The sequence below is a fragment of the Aspergillus novofumigatus genome, assembly GCF_002847465.1.
Source record: "Aspergillus novofumigatus IBT 16806 chromosome Unknown P174scaffold_2, whole genome shotgun sequence".
Classification (NCBI taxonomy): Eukaryota; Fungi; Ascomycota; class Eurotiomycetes; order Eurotiales; family Aspergillaceae; genus Aspergillus; species Aspergillus novofumigatus.
In genome coordinates this window covers 3,262,622-3,279,662 of record NW_020194275.1, presented here as the reverse complement: position 1 = coordinate 3,279,662, position 17,041 = coordinate 3,262,622, and the positions used below count along the sequence as shown (strand labels likewise).

Below are 17,041 nucleotides of genomic sequence, written 5' to 3'. Positions count from 1 at the left end.
ACGGGGCTCACCGACAATTCTCATCAGCGAATACGGAGTATCAAGTACTAACATACAGATGGAGGGATGCCAATCCTACAGGGGCATGCATAAACATGTGCAGAACAAGCCACATGCAACCGGTTGACAGTCATAGCGAGGAATGATCATCTCCCGTCATTGAGGGGGAGCAATGAGCGTACATACCTGCTCCGTACTTCTCTTTTGATTCGCGGTTTGTATTGAGAAATGGAGACTGAGTTCTCTATCTTGCATCTCCCATTGGCGAGGAGGAGCTGATGGGCGTAAGTCTTCCCCACGTATCTTGTTGGATGCTGGATAGTCGAGTGGGACTGGCGCAACCATACGGGGGAGATACATCATTAGAGAATCATCCTTGAGCTTCGTGACGAGTATGTCTGGTTATATATAGTTGGACTTGATCCATTGCAATCTCCAATTCTCTCAATTATTACTAGAGGTGCACAAATAGTCTCATACAGATGTTACTGCTAGAGTAGTATACTCAAGTTACTCCTAGACCTCCACTTGACGTAATACTGCCACCACTACTGCAGTTTCAGGGTATGTGTCGACTCCAGAATACCGTAGAATCTCCCTCGAAGATGACAGCAACAACAACAATACCAGGAGTGCTAATCATGGCTCAATGCAGACAGAGACTCCCGAGTGTCCGACATCTCGCCCTTGGAACCAACAAGGTGTGGCGGACAAATCACAGTGTCTTTGATACCCACGCCGCTGAGCATCAGTCAAAGAATCGCCATCTTTCCCCGAAGGTGTGCTTCCTCTGTCATTTCTCACTCGTTGAGCACTTTTCTCTACCCACCAGGTTCCTTCATTCTTCTTATTGCTATCATCATAGAGACATCTCCGTTATTCTTAATATTATTCCCGAGCGTTTCATTATCATTTATCTACCGATCTCCCGGTTGACCCACATTGCAGATTTCTCATCGTTAGCGTTGCACTTGATTGTTTGAATTTTTGATCAATCGCAGCTGTCTTAATGGTCTAAATCCACTACTGTCTAAAAAGGTACAGTCTGCTCACTAGAAGCGCCTCTGAAGGTCCTCCTTGCACTCACTTGCCTTCACTCGGCTTTATTTACCGCATCGTTCTGGTCGGTTTTACCACGTGCTAACTCGGAACCCTTGAGGGCATAGTTCGTCAAAGAACAATTTTCAAACCGTCGCCGGCTACCCGCTACCCAGTCGCATTCACTACCTATAAGTTCTTGACGCGCTGGAGTGAGGGTGTATTCTGTCTTCCACTTCTTCGAGACAACGTCCATACATAACCTATAGTTCTTCGCACAGACTGACAGATGGAGCTATTGTCGAGACCTTCCAATACCCTTTTCCTTGCTTCTCTTTGCTCGTTTATTTGAGGGTTCCGATTGTTCGCTGGCCTTCCTAACACTCCTTATTATTTTTATCCTTATCCTCCTGATTCCATAAATCCGCTCCTGCGCGTTGTCGAGAGAAACCTCAATCTCTCCGAGCAGACGAAGCACGCTTTTGGCTCTACTTAGAGGCTACGATTGCAGCCTTTCATCATGAAGTTTGGGCGCAACTTGCCTCGCAATGTCGTTCCCGAATGGAGCACTTCGTACATTAGGTACAAGGCCTTGAAGAAACTGATCAAATCCGCGGCAGAGGAGGTGAAAGCTGGCCGTGAAGCGGATCTTGCGGGTGGGTTCCTTGTCTCCGTGCCATACGCCACAAGGTGAAGCGGCCTACTAACGTGAAGTTGTCATGCAGAATTCTTCTACTCCCTCGATCGAAATCTCGAGGATGTCGATTACTTCTACAACAAAAAATTTGCGGACTTTTCCCGTCGGTTGAAGTTGCTGGAAGAGCGATATGGCCATTCCCTGCATAAAGGGCATGAGCTTGATTCAGAGGATGTGGAGGATCTTCTGGCGGCGTTGCTCGAACTGCGTGGTCAACTGCGCAAGTTACAGTGGTACGGCGAAGTGAACCGTCGTGGATTTGTCAAAATTACCAAGAAGCTTGATAAGAAGGTCGGCGTCGAGGCACAACAGACGTACCTGGAGACTAAAGTGGATCCGTCGCCTTTCGCCTCGAACGCAAGAGTCACCGAGTCTTTAAAGACAATCAACGATTGGCTCTCCGTGCTTGGAGAACAGAAGGTCTTCGACGATGCAAGCTCCACGAGATCCTCGCTTTCCTTGAAGAAAGGACCTTCGCGCCCCAACCTCAATCTGCCCCCGAGCATGCTCGCTGAGGTCGACGAGGCTTTGCGCAAGGATGACACACATGTTCTCCTGGAACTAATGGAGACGCTCAAGAAATCCGCGGATGATATCGGAGAAACGGTCTATCCCAAGGTTTTGAAAAGTCTACTTCAGCGGTCCATCTACTATCGTTCCAAGGCGTGCATTTCAGTCCTTCTTGGTCGAATCGACTCGCTCGACGAGGAGGACGACATCAATAAGCGCAACTGTATCCATCGGTTGGTTATTTCTATCGGACGAGCGCAGTCGTCCACTGACTCAGAGTCGTCCGCCTCCATGGTGCTTGATTTTTCGCTGGAAACTTCTCATTACATCACCCCGGCTGCTCCTCCAACAATGCGGCCACCTCGGCCAGTGGTAAAAGAGACGAATCATCCTCAGCTTCTGGACAGAGACGACCCATCGGTTTCACTTTTGCAGTTTATTCTGGACGAACTCCAGCCCCATCAGCGCGGCGCATTGCTAGCCAAAGATCTTTCTGGACGCACCCCTCTGCATTATGGTGCACAGTATGGGTTCAAAGTGGTATGCGAGGTCATCATTGAACATCTGCAAGCTTGGGATATGTTTGATGTTCGTGAAGGCATTGATGCACCGCAGTGGCAGGATAACGATGGCTGGGCTCCCTTGCACTTGAGTGTTGTTGGCGGTCACCCGTTGACGACACGGGCACTATTGGAGGCGGAGAACTGGCAGGGTGCTTCCGAGCAAAAAGCCTCCATACGCAAGCAGGTGTCGAAATCCAGCGCGGTCTTGGCATTAGCCACCAAGGCAAATTTCGTCGATATAGTGCAACTCCTTGTGGATGCTGGAGTCGACATCAACTACCGGGATGACCAAGGCGAAACCGCGCTGCATGTGGCCGCTCGGTTTGGTCACGATGCGTGCGCAAAGATTCTGCTTGAGGGCACTGCCGATCAGAAGGCGGACACTGAGCTTACTGAAAATACTTATTCGTGGACGCCGCTCTTCGTCGCGTGCGTCGACGGATCTCTGAGCGTTGTAGAGTTGCTCATTGAAGCTGGCGCCAATCTCGAGAGACTCGACTCTTCGGGCTGGAGTGCCAAGGAGCATGCTGCATTGAGAGGCCATCTTGATATTGCGAGACGTCTGGCACAGGTGACGCCCGAACCCGAAGTAACGGAAGCTGAGCCTGCGATACCCGTTCCTTCGGTGTCTTCTATCCAATCCTCCCCACCTTCGCAATCTTCCCTTACCGAGAGACGATCTAATGTTAGCCCGCGCGGGAGTCCTGCGCCGCGGAGCACTGAACCTATTAAGACTTTTGGACACCGGTATCTCACCGACAAGGCCATGATCCTGGTCAGCCTGGGCACTATGGACATGCGAAAGCACATGGAAGCAGTGAACCTTGACCGTATTCCTATGGTTAACGCTCATTCTACTCAATTGGATACGGCCCTGTCCATCGTCGTATCGGCCAATGGAGCTGAAGGAGAGCCCGAGATCATTGATCTTCCGGTTCAAGATAACATCTCTACCGAACCGATCGTCTTCCATGCCGCAGACCCAAGCAAGGTCAGACTTCTGTTTGATCTTATCCCCACATATGCTGGCTCGAAGGATCAGATTGTAGGACGCGGCGTTGCTCTGCTTTCGAGCGTCAAGCCGACGATCGGTTCTCACCGTATCAATCTCAAAGGTGACTCCACGGTTCCCATCATGGCTGCCAACACTTTGGAAGTCATTGGCTCCGTGACATTCAACTTCCTTATCATTACGCCTTTCAATCATCCGAATATGTCGATTACTGGCAACAGGACATACTACAAGAGCATGAGCTCGACCATGGTCATCGGACACCGCGGTTTAGGGAAGAATTTGGCCAGTCGCAGATCCTTACAGTTAGGAGAAAACACTTTGCCGTCGTTTATTGCGGCTGCCAATTTGGGAGCTTCCTACGTTGAGTTTGATGTCCAGCTCACGAAGGACCATGTCCCTGTCATTTATCATGATTTCCTTGTCAGCGAAACGGGTATCGATGCCCCCGTTCATACTCTGACACTTGAGCAATTCCTTCAGCTTGGGGAGAGCGGCGTGTCCCACCGGTCCACCTCCCCGTATCAGTTGCCTGACGCTACCGGAAAGAAGTTGGGCAGTCCCAACTTCCGTCCGCGATCAATGTCCGTTGGCGGCTTCGAATTTGACACTACAGAGCTGAACGAGCGAATCAAACACACGCGGGATTTCAAGAAGAAGGGGTTCAAAGGCAACACCCGTGGCAATCACATCCAAGCTCCATTTGCAACGCTGGAGGAGCTGTTCAAGAAGCTGCCAAAGTCGGTTGGATTCAATATTGAACTCAGTGAGTTTTCGCAACCCCCTGAAGAACAGTTACGAGACGATCTGACCAAGATCGCCAGAATACCCCATGCTCTTCGAGAGCGAGGAGGAGGAGATGGATACTTACGCCGTCGAGCTGAATTCCTTCGTGGATACTGTTCTCAAGATGGCCTACGATCACGGCCAGGGGCGCAACATGATCTTTTCCAGCTTCAACCCCGATATCTGTCTTTTGATCGCTTTCAAGCAGCCTTCCATCCCTGTGCTCTTTTTGACCGACTCTGGCGCGTCTCCGGTCAGCGACATCCGAGCCAGCAGTCTGCAGGAAGCTATTCGGTTTGCTTCTCGCTGGAGCTTGCTGGGCGTCGTTTCCCAGGCTGAGCCACTGGTTCTGTGTCCGCGTCTGGTCCGCGTCGTGAAGGAGTCTGGTCTTGTCTGCGTATCTTACGGAACGCTGAACAATGAGCCAGCAAACGTCAAGGTAAGGCCTTTATGCTACACACGCGTGGCTTTGATCTGTACTAACTCCGAATAGCTCCAAGTCGCCGAGGGAATCGATGCCGTGATCGTCGACTCCGTTCTCGCCATCCGTAAGGGCCTCACGGAGCATCAAGCTAAAGGCGATACTCCGGCCCCATCTGTGCAGCCAAGCCCGCTGGCTGGACCCAATCGTGAGGCGCTGAAGGAGTCTATCCAGATACCTGTCCTTGAACAAACCGAACAGAAGGATGACCACCTCCATGTGAAACAGCAGGCTGTACTTAATCCCCAGTGAGCCTTAAACTGTTTATTCAAACATTGCAATCATCAGGTGCGACTTTTGCCTCAGCGTCAAGTTAAAGCAATTCGGGCTACACTTACTTTCATCATTTGCGACAATCTTGTCTGCATCTGTACATATATCGAGTGGTCGATTTCGCATTTCCATGTTGCTTCTACAAAGCGTTATCCACCTACTGTCACTTGAAGAGTCGCTAGGTGATGGAAAGCGTGTATCTTACATTTCGTGTTTTTGATGATGTCAATCTCTAGACCATGTGGTAGAACCTGTTGCAAAATGGGAGTGTGAGAGAGAACTTAATGATAATAGTAAAATCCTGAACATTTCAGAAAGGTGAAGGTCTACAAATTTTCACTGTTTAATGGAAGATCTTCGTGTCCTGGCTCAATAAATTAACCATCTACACCATCCTGTGACAGCATGAAGGCGGTGGAGTAACATTGAACTGCTTCATCCCACGTGACTGGCTTTTCTATTCATCTAATTCTCATCACCATCAGGTCACCCAGAAAACACTGACAATAACCTGCACCCTGGATTTCCCGCTACGGCATACTAACTAGACAAGATCTATTCCCTTTCCAGCGGTGTCCACATTCGGTCTTTGGGACGTTGAAGACAAGCATCAATTGGTTCGACCTGAGCTCGAGGACTGGCCAACCAGCCACTATCCGACCTTGTCTGGCCCTCACCATGCTGTGATCGATCCAGTTATTATTCGAACGCATCTCCCTCATCGCGTCGACGTCGATCCCTCCCTCAACTCACCTCCCAACTCGACGGCAGAAAAATGAACGCCGTAGATGCGACGGAGCACTACGAAACAAGTGCCAGCGGTAAGATCGCCGCAAGAGATAAGAAATATCTACCTTACTGAACGAACTGACTCGAATATGAAGATCCCGCCCCCTCCTTGCTGACAATCGTCCTCGACACAAACCCCCACGCCTGGGCCCTCCTGGAAGACTCCCTCCCGCTCTCCACCGCGATAGCCAACATCCTCGTCTTCGTCAACGCCCATCTGGCCTGCAACTACGCCAACGAAGTCGCGGTCGTCGCATCGCACAGCCAAAAGGCGACATGGCTGTACCCATGCGAGATCAAAGAGGACAAGGAAAAGAGCAAGGGCAGGACAGAGAGGGATGAAGACGGCGATGTCGCCATGAACGGGTCTGGCGCAGGAGCAGGATCAGGATCTGCTGCGGCCCAGGTGAACAAGTACCGCCCCTTCCGGATCGTCGAGGAGCAAGTCGCCCGCAACCTGCGAGAACTCATGGACTCGACCAGCGGCGCGGACGTCGCGACCACCACCTCGACGATGATGGCGGGGGCGCTGACGCTGGCGCTGAGCCATATCAACCGGCGGTCGATTGCGTGGGCGGACGCGCATGGGGGAACCGCTGCTGGGCCGACGGGGGCGGTTGAAGCGGGCAGCTCCGGGGCTGGTAGGGCTGGGACGGATACTGGGGCTGAGGGTCTGCAGTCGCGGATTCTGATCATCTCCGTGAGTGGTTCGACGGATTCGGCACATCAGTACATCCCGATCATGAACTGTATCTTTGCCTGTCAGCGGCTCCATATCCCCATCGATGTCTGCAAGCTGAGCGGGGATGCGGTGTTCCTGCAGCAGGCGTCTGATGCCACCAAGGGAGTTTACATGTCGCTCTCCGAACCTCGCGGCCTACTACAGTACTTGATGATGGCGTTCCTACCTGACCAACGCTCTCGGAGACACTTGGTCATACCAACGCGCGTCGACGTCGACTTCCGTGCCGCTTGCTTCTGCCATCGCCGTGTCGTCGATATCGGATTTGTCTGCTCAATCTGCCTGAGTATCTTCTGCGAACCTCCTGAAAACGGCGACTGCCTTACTTGTGGCACCCATCTCGAGATGGGTGACTACGGTGCCAAGCCGGCGGTTGTCGCTCGGAAGAAGAAAAAGAAGAAGGTTCGCACCAACGGTGCATCAGCGACAGCAACTCCCACACCTACACCTACACCGGGCCCTTGAAAACCTCCGCCGTTCGAAGTGCAACCATTTACTACCAGGCAAGGTCAGTCTCTAGACTGCATATGTTGGACTATTTGCTCGAAGCTCTTGCTTTGCATTATGCTGCCTATTTCAAAGGTCTGTCGGCCCTGAAAGCCGGTGCAGAGAGTAGATTCCAGTCTTGGACACATGCCGGGAATTGCGAGGATCGCCAAAGGAGACTCCAATTCACCAATGTTGGCCATACTACAACCTGAAAGAATACCAGCGCAAGAAACCTCGCAGAGGGAGCATTCTGACGGCAGTAAGGGTGCCATCCATAGGCGTGGTATGCAAACAGCGAGTCTCCGGAACGGCTATGCAAGAAAGGCAAAGGTCCAAAGGCAACCATGAGACAATCCTAGACGGTCAATTCACTCGTATCTGGTATTGCGAAAAATTTGGCGTGTAATCTCACACATTCGGTCCGGCGAACTGGAGGGGCAATTGCAGCCGGCATTCGAGTGCAGCATCAACGGGACTGGTTTCTGTAAAGATAGTCTTACGCCAGTGATGCCCCGATCCATTCTCGTGGCTACGAAGCGCAAGTCAGTGATGCATTCGAATCAGCGCGAACCTGGCTGTCGGTCATGAGACCCGTCAATCATTTACCTTATCTTCTGGCCCGATAGGCGCGGCCACCTTGAGCAATAGTCGAATTTCCCTGGTTGCGAGACATCACAGACAGCGGTTTCCTATCCTCACTACTCATGGAAGCGAGAGCCTAGAAGATAATGCGAGTTCAGTGTACAGGTTCTCTAGAAGACCAAACTTGAACAGATTACTCACAAAAGAATCAGAATTATGACCAAAGTAGAAGAAAATCCCATCCTTCGTCTTCTTGACAGTCAAGATTCCGATAGCGCCTCCACAAGGGCTTGCTTTCACGCCGGGATGCTCTGCGCAAATTGTAAACGATTTGTTCTCTATCAACGGTCGTAAGGGACAGGGAGTACAATAACTCACCCATGAACTCAGTGGCTATCGTCGCATTCATAGCTTCGTCTTCGGATACATTTTCGAAAGTGCCGTCCTTACGCTTCTTTTGACAGTAATAGAGTCTTGCAGCTGACGTCTGCGCAGCCATAGTTGTAGCAATGTGCTCGCCTGTGCCCGATGTAATCGAAGCGACTGATACTTGTTCGGGATCGCTGGTGTCCACAGGAATCACATAGGTGCCGATGCCCACCAGCGCGGCAGGCCCAATTCGACCGCGATGCTTCGCGCCAATCCCGCCAGAGGAAGAACCTGCCGCAATATTGCCATAACAGTCTACAGCTATAGCCCCGACTGTATCGCTGATCATATCTTCATCCTCATCTGCAGCGTCTGGGTGAGCATGCATGGAAGTAGTGTCAGGTGCACAAGGTGCTGTTGTAGGGTTCGCGCGGAAAGTCGCACCATCTGCATGGGTGTTGGCTGAGGCAGCCATACCTTGCTCAGGTGCGGGAGCAATACTTTGTCCACCTGCCACATCCATAGGTTGTCCACTTGCAGGACACATGCCGTGTCCATGGTTAGAAGCCATAGCTGGTGGTGCAGGAGCTATACTTTGTCCACCTACAGGAGCCTGGAGACGAGGAAGAGGGTTCAGCAAGTCGACTCCGGTAAAGGGAGAGCTGGGTAGATGTGGGCGTAAACGAGTATTGTCAATGAGGCGGGCGGGATTACGATTCAGCATTGGCCGACGAAGGAAGGATGCTCTATCTTCTTCCATGCGAAAACGTGAAGGATCCCGTTTCCTTTCGACCAGTTCAGCAGCCTCGAGATCCTGCAGCCAGCGGTGCCATCTCTCTTTCGAAAAGCGCGATATGAGACCGTCAGGAGGCAGTATGACCAATCCTTGCTCATAAGCAAAGTCCGTTGCACCCTCACCAACGAGGAAGCTTGGAGGCACTCTGTGGCAAGTTAAAGGCTTTGCAGAGGTTTCAAGTAGCATTCGCGCTAGAGAGATCGGATTTTTCACCTCTGAAGTGAACCAGAGACATTAGCAATAAGGCCATGATTGGGATGGGCGGACAGTCCAATAAACAACACAAGAACAGGCGATCGCGAAGCTGAGAAGAAAGAAGAGGAACTTACGCGAGACGGCTCCAGCGGCGCCGCTCCTGCCATGGTGGTCGACAATAGTAGCATCACATTCGACAGCTCCTTCGATCGTCAGGTTGCTCCCATAGCCAGCATTTGTCATCTCGTCATCCTCCATTACAATGATGGCCATCTCAACAGCATCCAGAGCTGATCCACCGCTTTTCAAAATGCCCATTGCGGCTTTGCAAGCGCTATTGGCAGTCAGACCAAAAGCTGATACATGAACGACGTAGATCATGGATCCGCAGGCAGGCGGACGGAAGACTTACTTTTCGCATACTTGAAGGTGAGCTCTCTCATTTCCATGGCCGTGATATCCCGCCCCTACATGGACGAAGATGGCAGAGATACCTCCACCTCTCTGTAGTTCGCTCATATTGAAGATAAGAGACTTCAATTGAGGATAGAAGAGGGGAGTATCCCGAAGCTGCGGCCAGCTACAACCAGCTGTTGTGACAGTGGATAGAGGTTGGGGCCAGAAGACAGCGGTGCAGACGCGAGTTGAGACCCAAACAAAAACAGACAGGAGGCGGCAGCGCGATTGATATTCACTGCAGTCGAGTCGCTAGCATCTCAATGCAGATCACTGAGCAAGAGCAAGCTAACGAGCAGAGTAGTAGAGCAGCACGTCCACCACTTCGGCCCCCTTCCTTTTTCCTATCTTGTTATGGGAATGAGGGAGAGAATATCCTAATAGAGAGAGAGTAATAATACAAAAAGAGCTTTCTTCTGCTCAGAGGAATGAGTGGGAGGGAGGTATATCAGAGAGGAGGGAATCTGATGGGATAAGGCTATGACAAACGAGCGGATAGTGGTAAGAGGAAACATGAGGAGCAGACTCCAAAGCCAGAAGTTGAAAGAATAAATATGAAGAGTAGATAGGAATGAATAGGAGATTCATGAGGGAACAAACAGCAGATGCAGGGTGGACGACATACAAAGTCCATCGATTAAAGCTGGAGTAGAAGCTAGAGTAGAGTGCCTTCCCTTTTAGGAACAAGCATATCTTCTGTGAGAGCAGCAGGAACCTCAGGTGTCTTCTGTCACCGCCTTGATGCCTGATTACACTGATATACAATGCTCTGTACGATCATGATTGATTTTATCCAGAGTTAATAAACACTGAGTATCGCTACATCTTAAGTACAATAATAGATAGCCTGCAACTATGAGATTTGCGGAGAGCACATGACATGGCTTGGCAACTACGTATTTGGATCTCCATAGTTTAGTCTGCTCCATACACGAGGTACCTAAGAAGTAGTACTGTTACTGCCCGCCTTCATCTCCCCCTCATCCTCCTCTTCCTCCACCACTATTATTCCTCGGTGCTTCCTACAGTCTCCCTTTTACTCAACCAATTGATCAATCCCTCTCTTCTTCAATTTCTGATATATCAGGCTTCGGCCCGACTTCAGCGGTCCCACTTCATCCTATCGTGGCCTGTCAATAGGGGACATTCCAATCCGTCATGGCGTCCCAGACTCCGGCCGTTGTCATGGACAAGTATGTTGATGTATCTGCTATAATCTTCTTGTATTTCGGCTAATGATGGTATTCTCTCGTGCTCAGCGGTACCGGTTACTCCAAACTCGGTGAGTTTCAGTCCGACTCGCGGCTACCTGGCATCACCAAGCATTAGGCTGACACAATCTCAGGTTTCGCCGGTAACGATTCGCCCTCTTTCGTCTTCCCTACTGCGATTGCCAGCAAGGTAGGAGCCGGAAGCGCGGGAAGCTCTGGGAGTGGCCGACCACCTGTTGCGAATAAGCCATCGTTTCTGGGGGCAGGCTCTGGGTCAAGCTCGAACTTGTCGGCAAAGCGTGGGACTGAGGATTTGGATTTCTTCATCGGTGATGAAGCTCTGGCGGCTGCCAATGGACCTGGCTACGGCATCAACTACCCGATTCGCCACGGACAGATCGAAAACTGGGATGCTATGGAACGTTTCTGGTCCAATTCGATCTTTAAGTACCTGCGCGTCGAGCCTGAAGACCACTACTTCCTGCTTACTGAACCGGTACGCTCATGAGACTTGATGGAGCACCCTATTATTCTGACCTTAGGAAATCATACTGATATATGCTTCATTTCAGCCCCTGAATCCTCCCGAGAATCGCGAGAACACTGCAGAGATCATGTTCGAGTCGTTCAACTGTGCTGGTCTTTACATTGCCGTTCAAGCGGTGCTTGCCCTCGCTGCTTCATGGACGTCCTCTAAAGTGACCGATCGATCCCTTACTGGAACGGTCATCGACTCTGGTGATGGTGTGACCCATGTCATTCCTGTCGCGGAAGGCTACGTCATCGGGTCATCCATTAAGAGTATCCCAATCGCTGGTCGAGACATTACCTACTTCGTACAGAGCTTGCTGCGCGACCGAGGCGAGCCGGATAGCAGCTTGAAGACGGCAGAGCGGGTCAAAGAGGAGTACTGTTATGTGTGCCCTGACATCGTCAAGGAGTTTGCCCGCTATGACCGCGAGCCCGATCGGTTCCTGAAGCATACCGTGACCTCCCCTAACGGCCGGAGCGTGACAATTGACGTCGGCTACGAGCGCTTCCTTGCCCCAGAGATCTTCTTCAATCCTGAAATCTACTCTTCCGACTTCCTGACCCCCTTGCCGCAAGTCGTTGACGGCGTTATTCAGTCCTCGCCCATCGATGTCCGGAGAGGTCTCTACAAGAATATCGTCCTGTCCGGTGGATCGACCTTGTACAAGGACTTTGGCCGTCGTTTACAGCGCGATATCCGACACCTGGTAGATGCTCGTATTCGCGCCTCGGAAGCTCGCAGCGGTGGTGCTAAGAGCGGTGGTTTGGACGTGGCTGTTGTGACACACAAGAGACAGAGACACGGCCCTTGGTTTGGTGGTAGTCTGCTGGGACAGACCCCTGAGTTCCGGAGCTACTGCCACACCAAGGCTGAGTATGATGAGATTGGTCCCAGCATTGTCCGCCGATTTGCCCTCCTGGGTGGTCCCGGAAGCACCTAAGGTAAATCAACACCGGATTTAATTGCTTGAAACTTCTGTCTGCTAGCTCTGTGTCGGTCCATGTCTATAACTATTCTTCTGTCATGAAAATTTAGATCATTCTCCTTGATACGGCTGCCTTTACAGATTCAGGACGTTGAGGGACGACAAGGACGCTGCGTGCGCTGAAGTCTGACAGCCGAATGGCAATGTAAACAACAACCACAATGTATATATATGCAAATGGGACCAATATCACCCGAAAGCCCGCTTGTACTTTTAGTTTCGCACCTTAACGCCGCCTAAACCGTGAGCATGGATGTGTAAAGCTTCGCTGACATTTAATTACTTTTATACGGCACAAAAGATGCTAAGATGAAGTGACCGGCACCTTATTCAAAATCGCGACTCCCTCCACATGTCCCGTCTGCGGGAAGAAGTCGAATCCTCGAATGCTCTCAATCTCATATCTCGAGTTCGTATCTCCCTGAACCATGACCGCCACATCGCGCGCCTGAGTGTGCACGTTGCAGCTAACATATACAACGCGTCGCGGACCGTAGGTCAGAAGTTGACGGAGGAAATCATCGCTGCATCCTTTACGCGGCGGGTCAATGACGAGTAGAGTCTGTTCGGGTGGATATGGGACGTTCTTGAAGAGGGTTGCGGCGTCTGCGGCGGCAAACCCGGTATTGGGGAGGTTGTTGGCGCGGGCGTTCTCGCGGGCGGACGCGATCGAGTCGGCCGCTACATCTACGCCGAGGCTTGATTTGAAGAGAGGAGATAGAGTGATGGTGAAGAGACCGGAGCCGGAGTAGGCGTCGAGGAGGTACTTGATCGGCTGGGGATCTTGTTCGTTGCCTTTGGGGAACGCGTGCTGGCGGATGTACTCTGTGAATCCGGAGAGGATAGAGTTGTTGTTCTGGAAGAAAGCGCCGGCTTTGTTGGTGAAGATGTAGTCGTCGATGTATTCTACCGAGGTAGCGTTGTTGTCGGTCACGCATCGCTTCTCTTCGATGTAGTTATCGCGCTCTATGCGAATGACATCGCCAGACTCTGATTCTGGTGGATTCTCGCCCTCTTTTTGTACGGTGCTGGCCTCTGCCTCGGCCGAGTCCTTCGGTATGCGCCTGGTAGACTCGCGCATCAGAAGCGTTGCACCCTTTTTAGTATACTTGTGGAGGTTCTCGGCGACCCTCTTCCTCTCGCTCTTGAGGCCCCGCCGAACAATGTCTGTCCCCAGCGGACAATCCTCAATGTCCATATCCATGCGCCGGTTCTTATATGTGAATCCAATCGCAGGAACTTCGGTTGGCACCTCGCCGGACTTCCTCCTCTTGGCTGCGCTGTGGCCCCCAGGAGCTGTAAAGTGTGGTGTCAACTTCGTCCGGTATCCGTATTGCAAAGGCGAAGGGAAAGTGTCGTCAACGGCGGGGATCAGTTCGGGAATGAGGCCCGAGAAGTTGGCATAAGCCTTCTCGACAATACGCTTCTTGTGCGCCAGCTGGTCTTCGTAAGACATCATCTGCAGCTGACATCCGGAGCACCTGCCAAAGTACCCGCATCCAATTGCGGCATCATTGCGCTGCGGCCCAGGCTCAAGCACCTTGATAAAGTCCGTCACACTGTGGGATAAAGGTTCGTGATGCCGGACAACCTTGACAAGCACCTTGTCGCCTGGAACAGTGAAGGGGACGACGTAGACATGATCCTTGTTTTCCGAAAGTGCGAGACCATCTCCAGTGGAAGATATCTCCGACACTGTCACTTCAATCTCCGTGAAGAGCTCGGGTAATGCGGGTGATGGAGTGGAAGCGTCGTTTTCCGCCTCGGGTTTATGCTTCTGAAGAAGGCTATCAATGTCGGTCTGAAGGACTTCGTCAAATCCGGAATTCTTTGTCCGATCGGCTCTGCCCTTCTTGCGCCGCTTCGCGTCCGTCTGAGGTTTTCTGTTAGAACTCTGCATGGCGTTTATAGGCAATGGCGCATTGCGATGCGGCGGGATACGAGGGAAGTGAGCTCTGTTGGAATGCGCAAAACGACTAGGTTGCGTAGTAAAAAGACGACTCTTCAAAGACAGTGAGAAAAGTGATCTCACAGCGAACATTAAGCCAGAACTCGTGAGCAGAAATGAAGGTAATCCCTCAAGATCTGTAAAATAGTACACTGGATGGAGAGGTCCCAAAAAAAAGGCGGAGGAAAAAGAAGTCAGCGGAAAGGGCGAACGCGGATTGGCTGGAGGCTCTCCGCTGAGAATTTCACCGTCCCGTCGATTGTTCCCTTCTGTCCATCTCTCACTTACTCCATCACGCGGCCCATCTATATCGCCAATTCCGCGACATCCCCCCGTTCCTTGCCGGGGAGCTGCATTCCGTCACGATGAGTGTCGCCCGACCGGTGAGATGTCTGTTTTGTAGCTTCTCTCGGTCTGCCTCCGCGGTCCCTCGCGTGCCTCGCCGTCAATTCCATCCTTCCCCAGCGCAGCTCGCCAACCGGAAACCGAAATTTCCCAATGTCAAGGCCGATAATTTGAAGTCCTTGGAGGAGATCTCCCGGTCCCTTAAGCCGGAGGATTTCAAGCCCTACACAGAAGAGGAGAAAGCACGGCTGCAGGAGGAGTATACACCCGAGCAGATGGCCGCGATTGAAGCCGGTGAGGCGGCAATCGATCCCAAGGATCTAGCAGAGCAGTTTGCCATCCGTCGGGATCCGATGAAGCTTCACTATCTGGATGATTTCTCGACCATCGAACCCGGGGTAGACAAGCACGTCCGCGCCCCGGTGACCAATACCGATTACAATGCCGAACTGAAAAGCGAGAGCGACTTCGCAGAGGATTTTGGCCGTTTCCTTGCAGAGCTTCCCAGAGACCCCACCGCGGCCGACTGGGTACGGTTCGCGGAAACTCTTCGTATGACCCGTGGCAAGGAGGAGAACGAACTGAACCCCCACAGCGCTTTGGTTCCGGATCTGCTTGCTCCTGGAGAGTCCATCAGTGGGGAGCGGAAGGAGATCAATTTCTTCAAGGAAACAGACCCGAAGGCTAGAGAGTCAGAGGAGATCACAGATGCATTGAAGCAGCTCCTTTTAACTACCGGATATTCACAAAGGGAGATTCAGGATCTCAGGACAAAGACACTCGTTTCGCACGCGGTTGTCAACCAGACCCGCTTGGGTAAGGTCCGTCGTCAGTACTGCTTGTCGATTGCTGGTAATGGCAACGGTTTGCTCGGAATTGGCGAAGCCAAATCAGAAGAACCGGCCGATGCTCAGACGCAATCCAGATACAGAGCTATTCGAAACATGCAGCCCATTCCTCGTTATGAGGACCGGACCATCTTCGGGGATGTCGAGGGCAAGGTGGGAGCTGTTGAGTTGAAATTGATGACCCGCCCTCCAGGTAAGACTTCAATTTCGTTGATATCAGTAGCAGCACAGTAGCTGACGATTGCCGTACTAGGATTCGGTCTCCGTTGCCAGCATCTGATCTTCGAAATGTGCCGTGCCTGTGGCATCCACGACCTTGCCGCTCGGGTGGCCCGCTCAAGAAATCCCATGAACACAGTCAAGGCCGCCTACGAGGCTCTGATGAGCCAGCGCAACCCGGAAGATATCGCTCGGGCCCGGGGCAAGAAGTTGGTCGATGTGCGCAAAGTCTACTACTCGGGAAGAGCCTAATCCATCTCCTGCAATTTCATTTGATGCACCACTATCTTCACCCACGAATGCTGTCTTTCTACTGGTTTGTGACACAGAGGGACATCTTGACGGGTCTTTATCATGCATAGAATCGGCTGTATGATTATGGACACAATTTGAGCGGCATTCTCAATGCTTGCTGCGTTACGGCGGTGTATATAATTGTTTTGGACTTTCCTTTACTCTACATGTCTTCTTACCATGTACTTGTACCAATCCACTGCCATATTATCAAAAACAGTCTATCCATGAAACTAAACTCCGCGCCATATTGTCATGGACCCATCCAATCTATGAAACAAACAAACTCGCCATAACGCATCAAGAATCAAATAGGGTAATACCAATGCCGTCCATGCAGTCCATGCAAACCCATTCCCATGTCCATACACATCCTATTCTGTTCGGTCACGCATACCTTCCCATAAGGCTAACATCCCCCTCATACCCCACCCCCTGCCCCTGGAACTGCTCATCCTGCCCCTCCTCGTACTGCTGCTGTTGCTGTTGTTGCTGCTGCTGCCGCTGCTCCTCACTCTCATTGATCATCTGCTGCTGCAACACAATACTATACACACTCGCCTTGAGCAGCGTACACACCGTCGCAGTCTTGCGCTCCAGCAGCCGTAACCCATCAAGCGTCAACGAGGTCGGATCCCCCGCCAGCCCGGCCAATTTATCCGATAACTATACCCCGTCATCGTTAGCAACACCCGTTGAGACTCGTAGCACGTAGCTGGCTAGCTAGTGGGGGTTCTGTCGTGCAAGCCGAGGCGTAGGCGTAGGCGTAGGCGTAGGCGTAGGCGTAGGCGGAGTGTGGACCTACCTTGTTCACGTTCCCCAGGAGCCGGGTATACTCGTCCAACACTTCCTGCTCGAGATCCGAGACGACGGGGTTTGAG

General features: G+C 51.8%; 7 protein-coding genes across 7 annotated transcripts; 5 read left to right on the top strand and 2 right to left on the bottom strand.

Annotated features, from left to right (window-relative positions):
- Positions 1-1,426: 1,426 nt before the first annotated feature.
- Positions 1,427-5,462, top strand: P174DRAFT_110485 (glycerophosphocholine phosphodiesterase). Its single transcript, XM_024821017.1, has 4 exons — positions 1,427-1,694; positions 1,764-4,586; positions 4,645-5,045; positions 5,100-5,462. The coding sequence occupies exons 1-4, from the start codon at positions 1,559-1,561 to the stop codon at positions 5,337-5,339; spliced, it is 3,600 nt and encodes a 1,199-aa protein (XP_024686037.1). The 5' UTR covers positions 1,427-1,558; the 3' UTR covers positions 5,340-5,462.
- Positions 5,463-6,135: 673 nt separating this feature from the next.
- Positions 6,136-7,356, top strand: P174DRAFT_418406 (TFIIH/NER complex subunit TFB4; the record flags this gene model as incomplete). The annotated part of the gene is made up of 2 exons (XM_024824691.1): positions 6,136-6,181; positions 6,245-7,356. The coding sequence occupies 2 exons, from the start codon at positions 6,136-6,138 to the stop codon at positions 7,354-7,356; spliced, it is 1,158 nt and encodes a 385-aa protein (XP_024686036.1).
- Positions 7,357-7,987: 631 nt separating this feature from the next.
- P174DRAFT_458097 (asparaginase family protein) lies at positions 7,988-9,771 on the bottom strand (the record flags this gene model as incomplete). Its single annotated transcript, XM_024829619.1, has 5 exons — positions 7,988-8,098; positions 8,164-8,273; positions 8,341-9,342; positions 9,457-9,678; positions 9,735-9,771. The coding sequence occupies 5 exons, from the start codon at positions 9,769-9,771 to the stop codon at positions 7,988-7,990; spliced, it is 1,482 nt and encodes a 493-aa protein (XP_024686035.1).
- A 962-nt stretch (positions 9,772-10,733) lies between these two features.
- On the top strand, positions 10,734-12,708 carry P174DRAFT_439214 (actin-related protein 3). Its single transcript, XM_024826744.1, has 4 exons — positions 10,734-10,971; positions 11,038-11,060; positions 11,124-11,485; positions 11,562-12,708. Exons 1-4 carry the CDS (start codon positions 10,937-10,939, stop codon positions 12,459-12,461), a joined length of 1,320 nt encoding a protein of 439 aa, XP_024686034.1. The 5' UTR covers positions 10,734-10,936; the 3' UTR covers positions 12,462-12,708.
- On the bottom strand, positions 12,569-14,594 carry P174DRAFT_439213 (tRNA (uracil(54)-C(5))-methyltransferase). Its single transcript, XM_024826743.1, has one exon. It carries the CDS (start codon positions 14,404-14,406, stop codon positions 12,811-12,813), a length of 1,596 nt encoding a protein of 531 aa, XP_024686033.1. The 5' UTR covers positions 14,407-14,594; the 3' UTR covers positions 12,569-12,810.
- A 145-nt stretch (positions 14,595-14,739) lies between these two features.
- P174DRAFT_385307 (mitochondrial 37S ribosomal protein uS5m) lies at positions 14,740-16,404 on the top strand. Its single transcript, XM_024823246.1, has 2 exons — positions 14,740-15,840; positions 15,901-16,404. The coding sequence occupies exons 1-2, from the start codon at positions 14,820-14,822 to the stop codon at positions 16,116-16,118; spliced, it is 1,239 nt and encodes a 412-aa protein (XP_024686032.1). The 5' UTR covers positions 14,740-14,819; the 3' UTR covers positions 16,119-16,404.
- On the top strand, positions 16,315-16,967 carry P174DRAFT_110348 (uncharacterized protein). The gene has a single exon (XM_024821015.1). It carries the CDS (start codon positions 16,486-16,488, stop codon positions 16,873-16,875), a length of 390 nt encoding a protein of 129 aa, XP_024686031.1. The 5' UTR covers positions 16,315-16,485; the 3' UTR covers positions 16,876-16,967.
- The last annotated feature ends 74 nt before the right edge of the window (positions 16,968-17,041 follow it).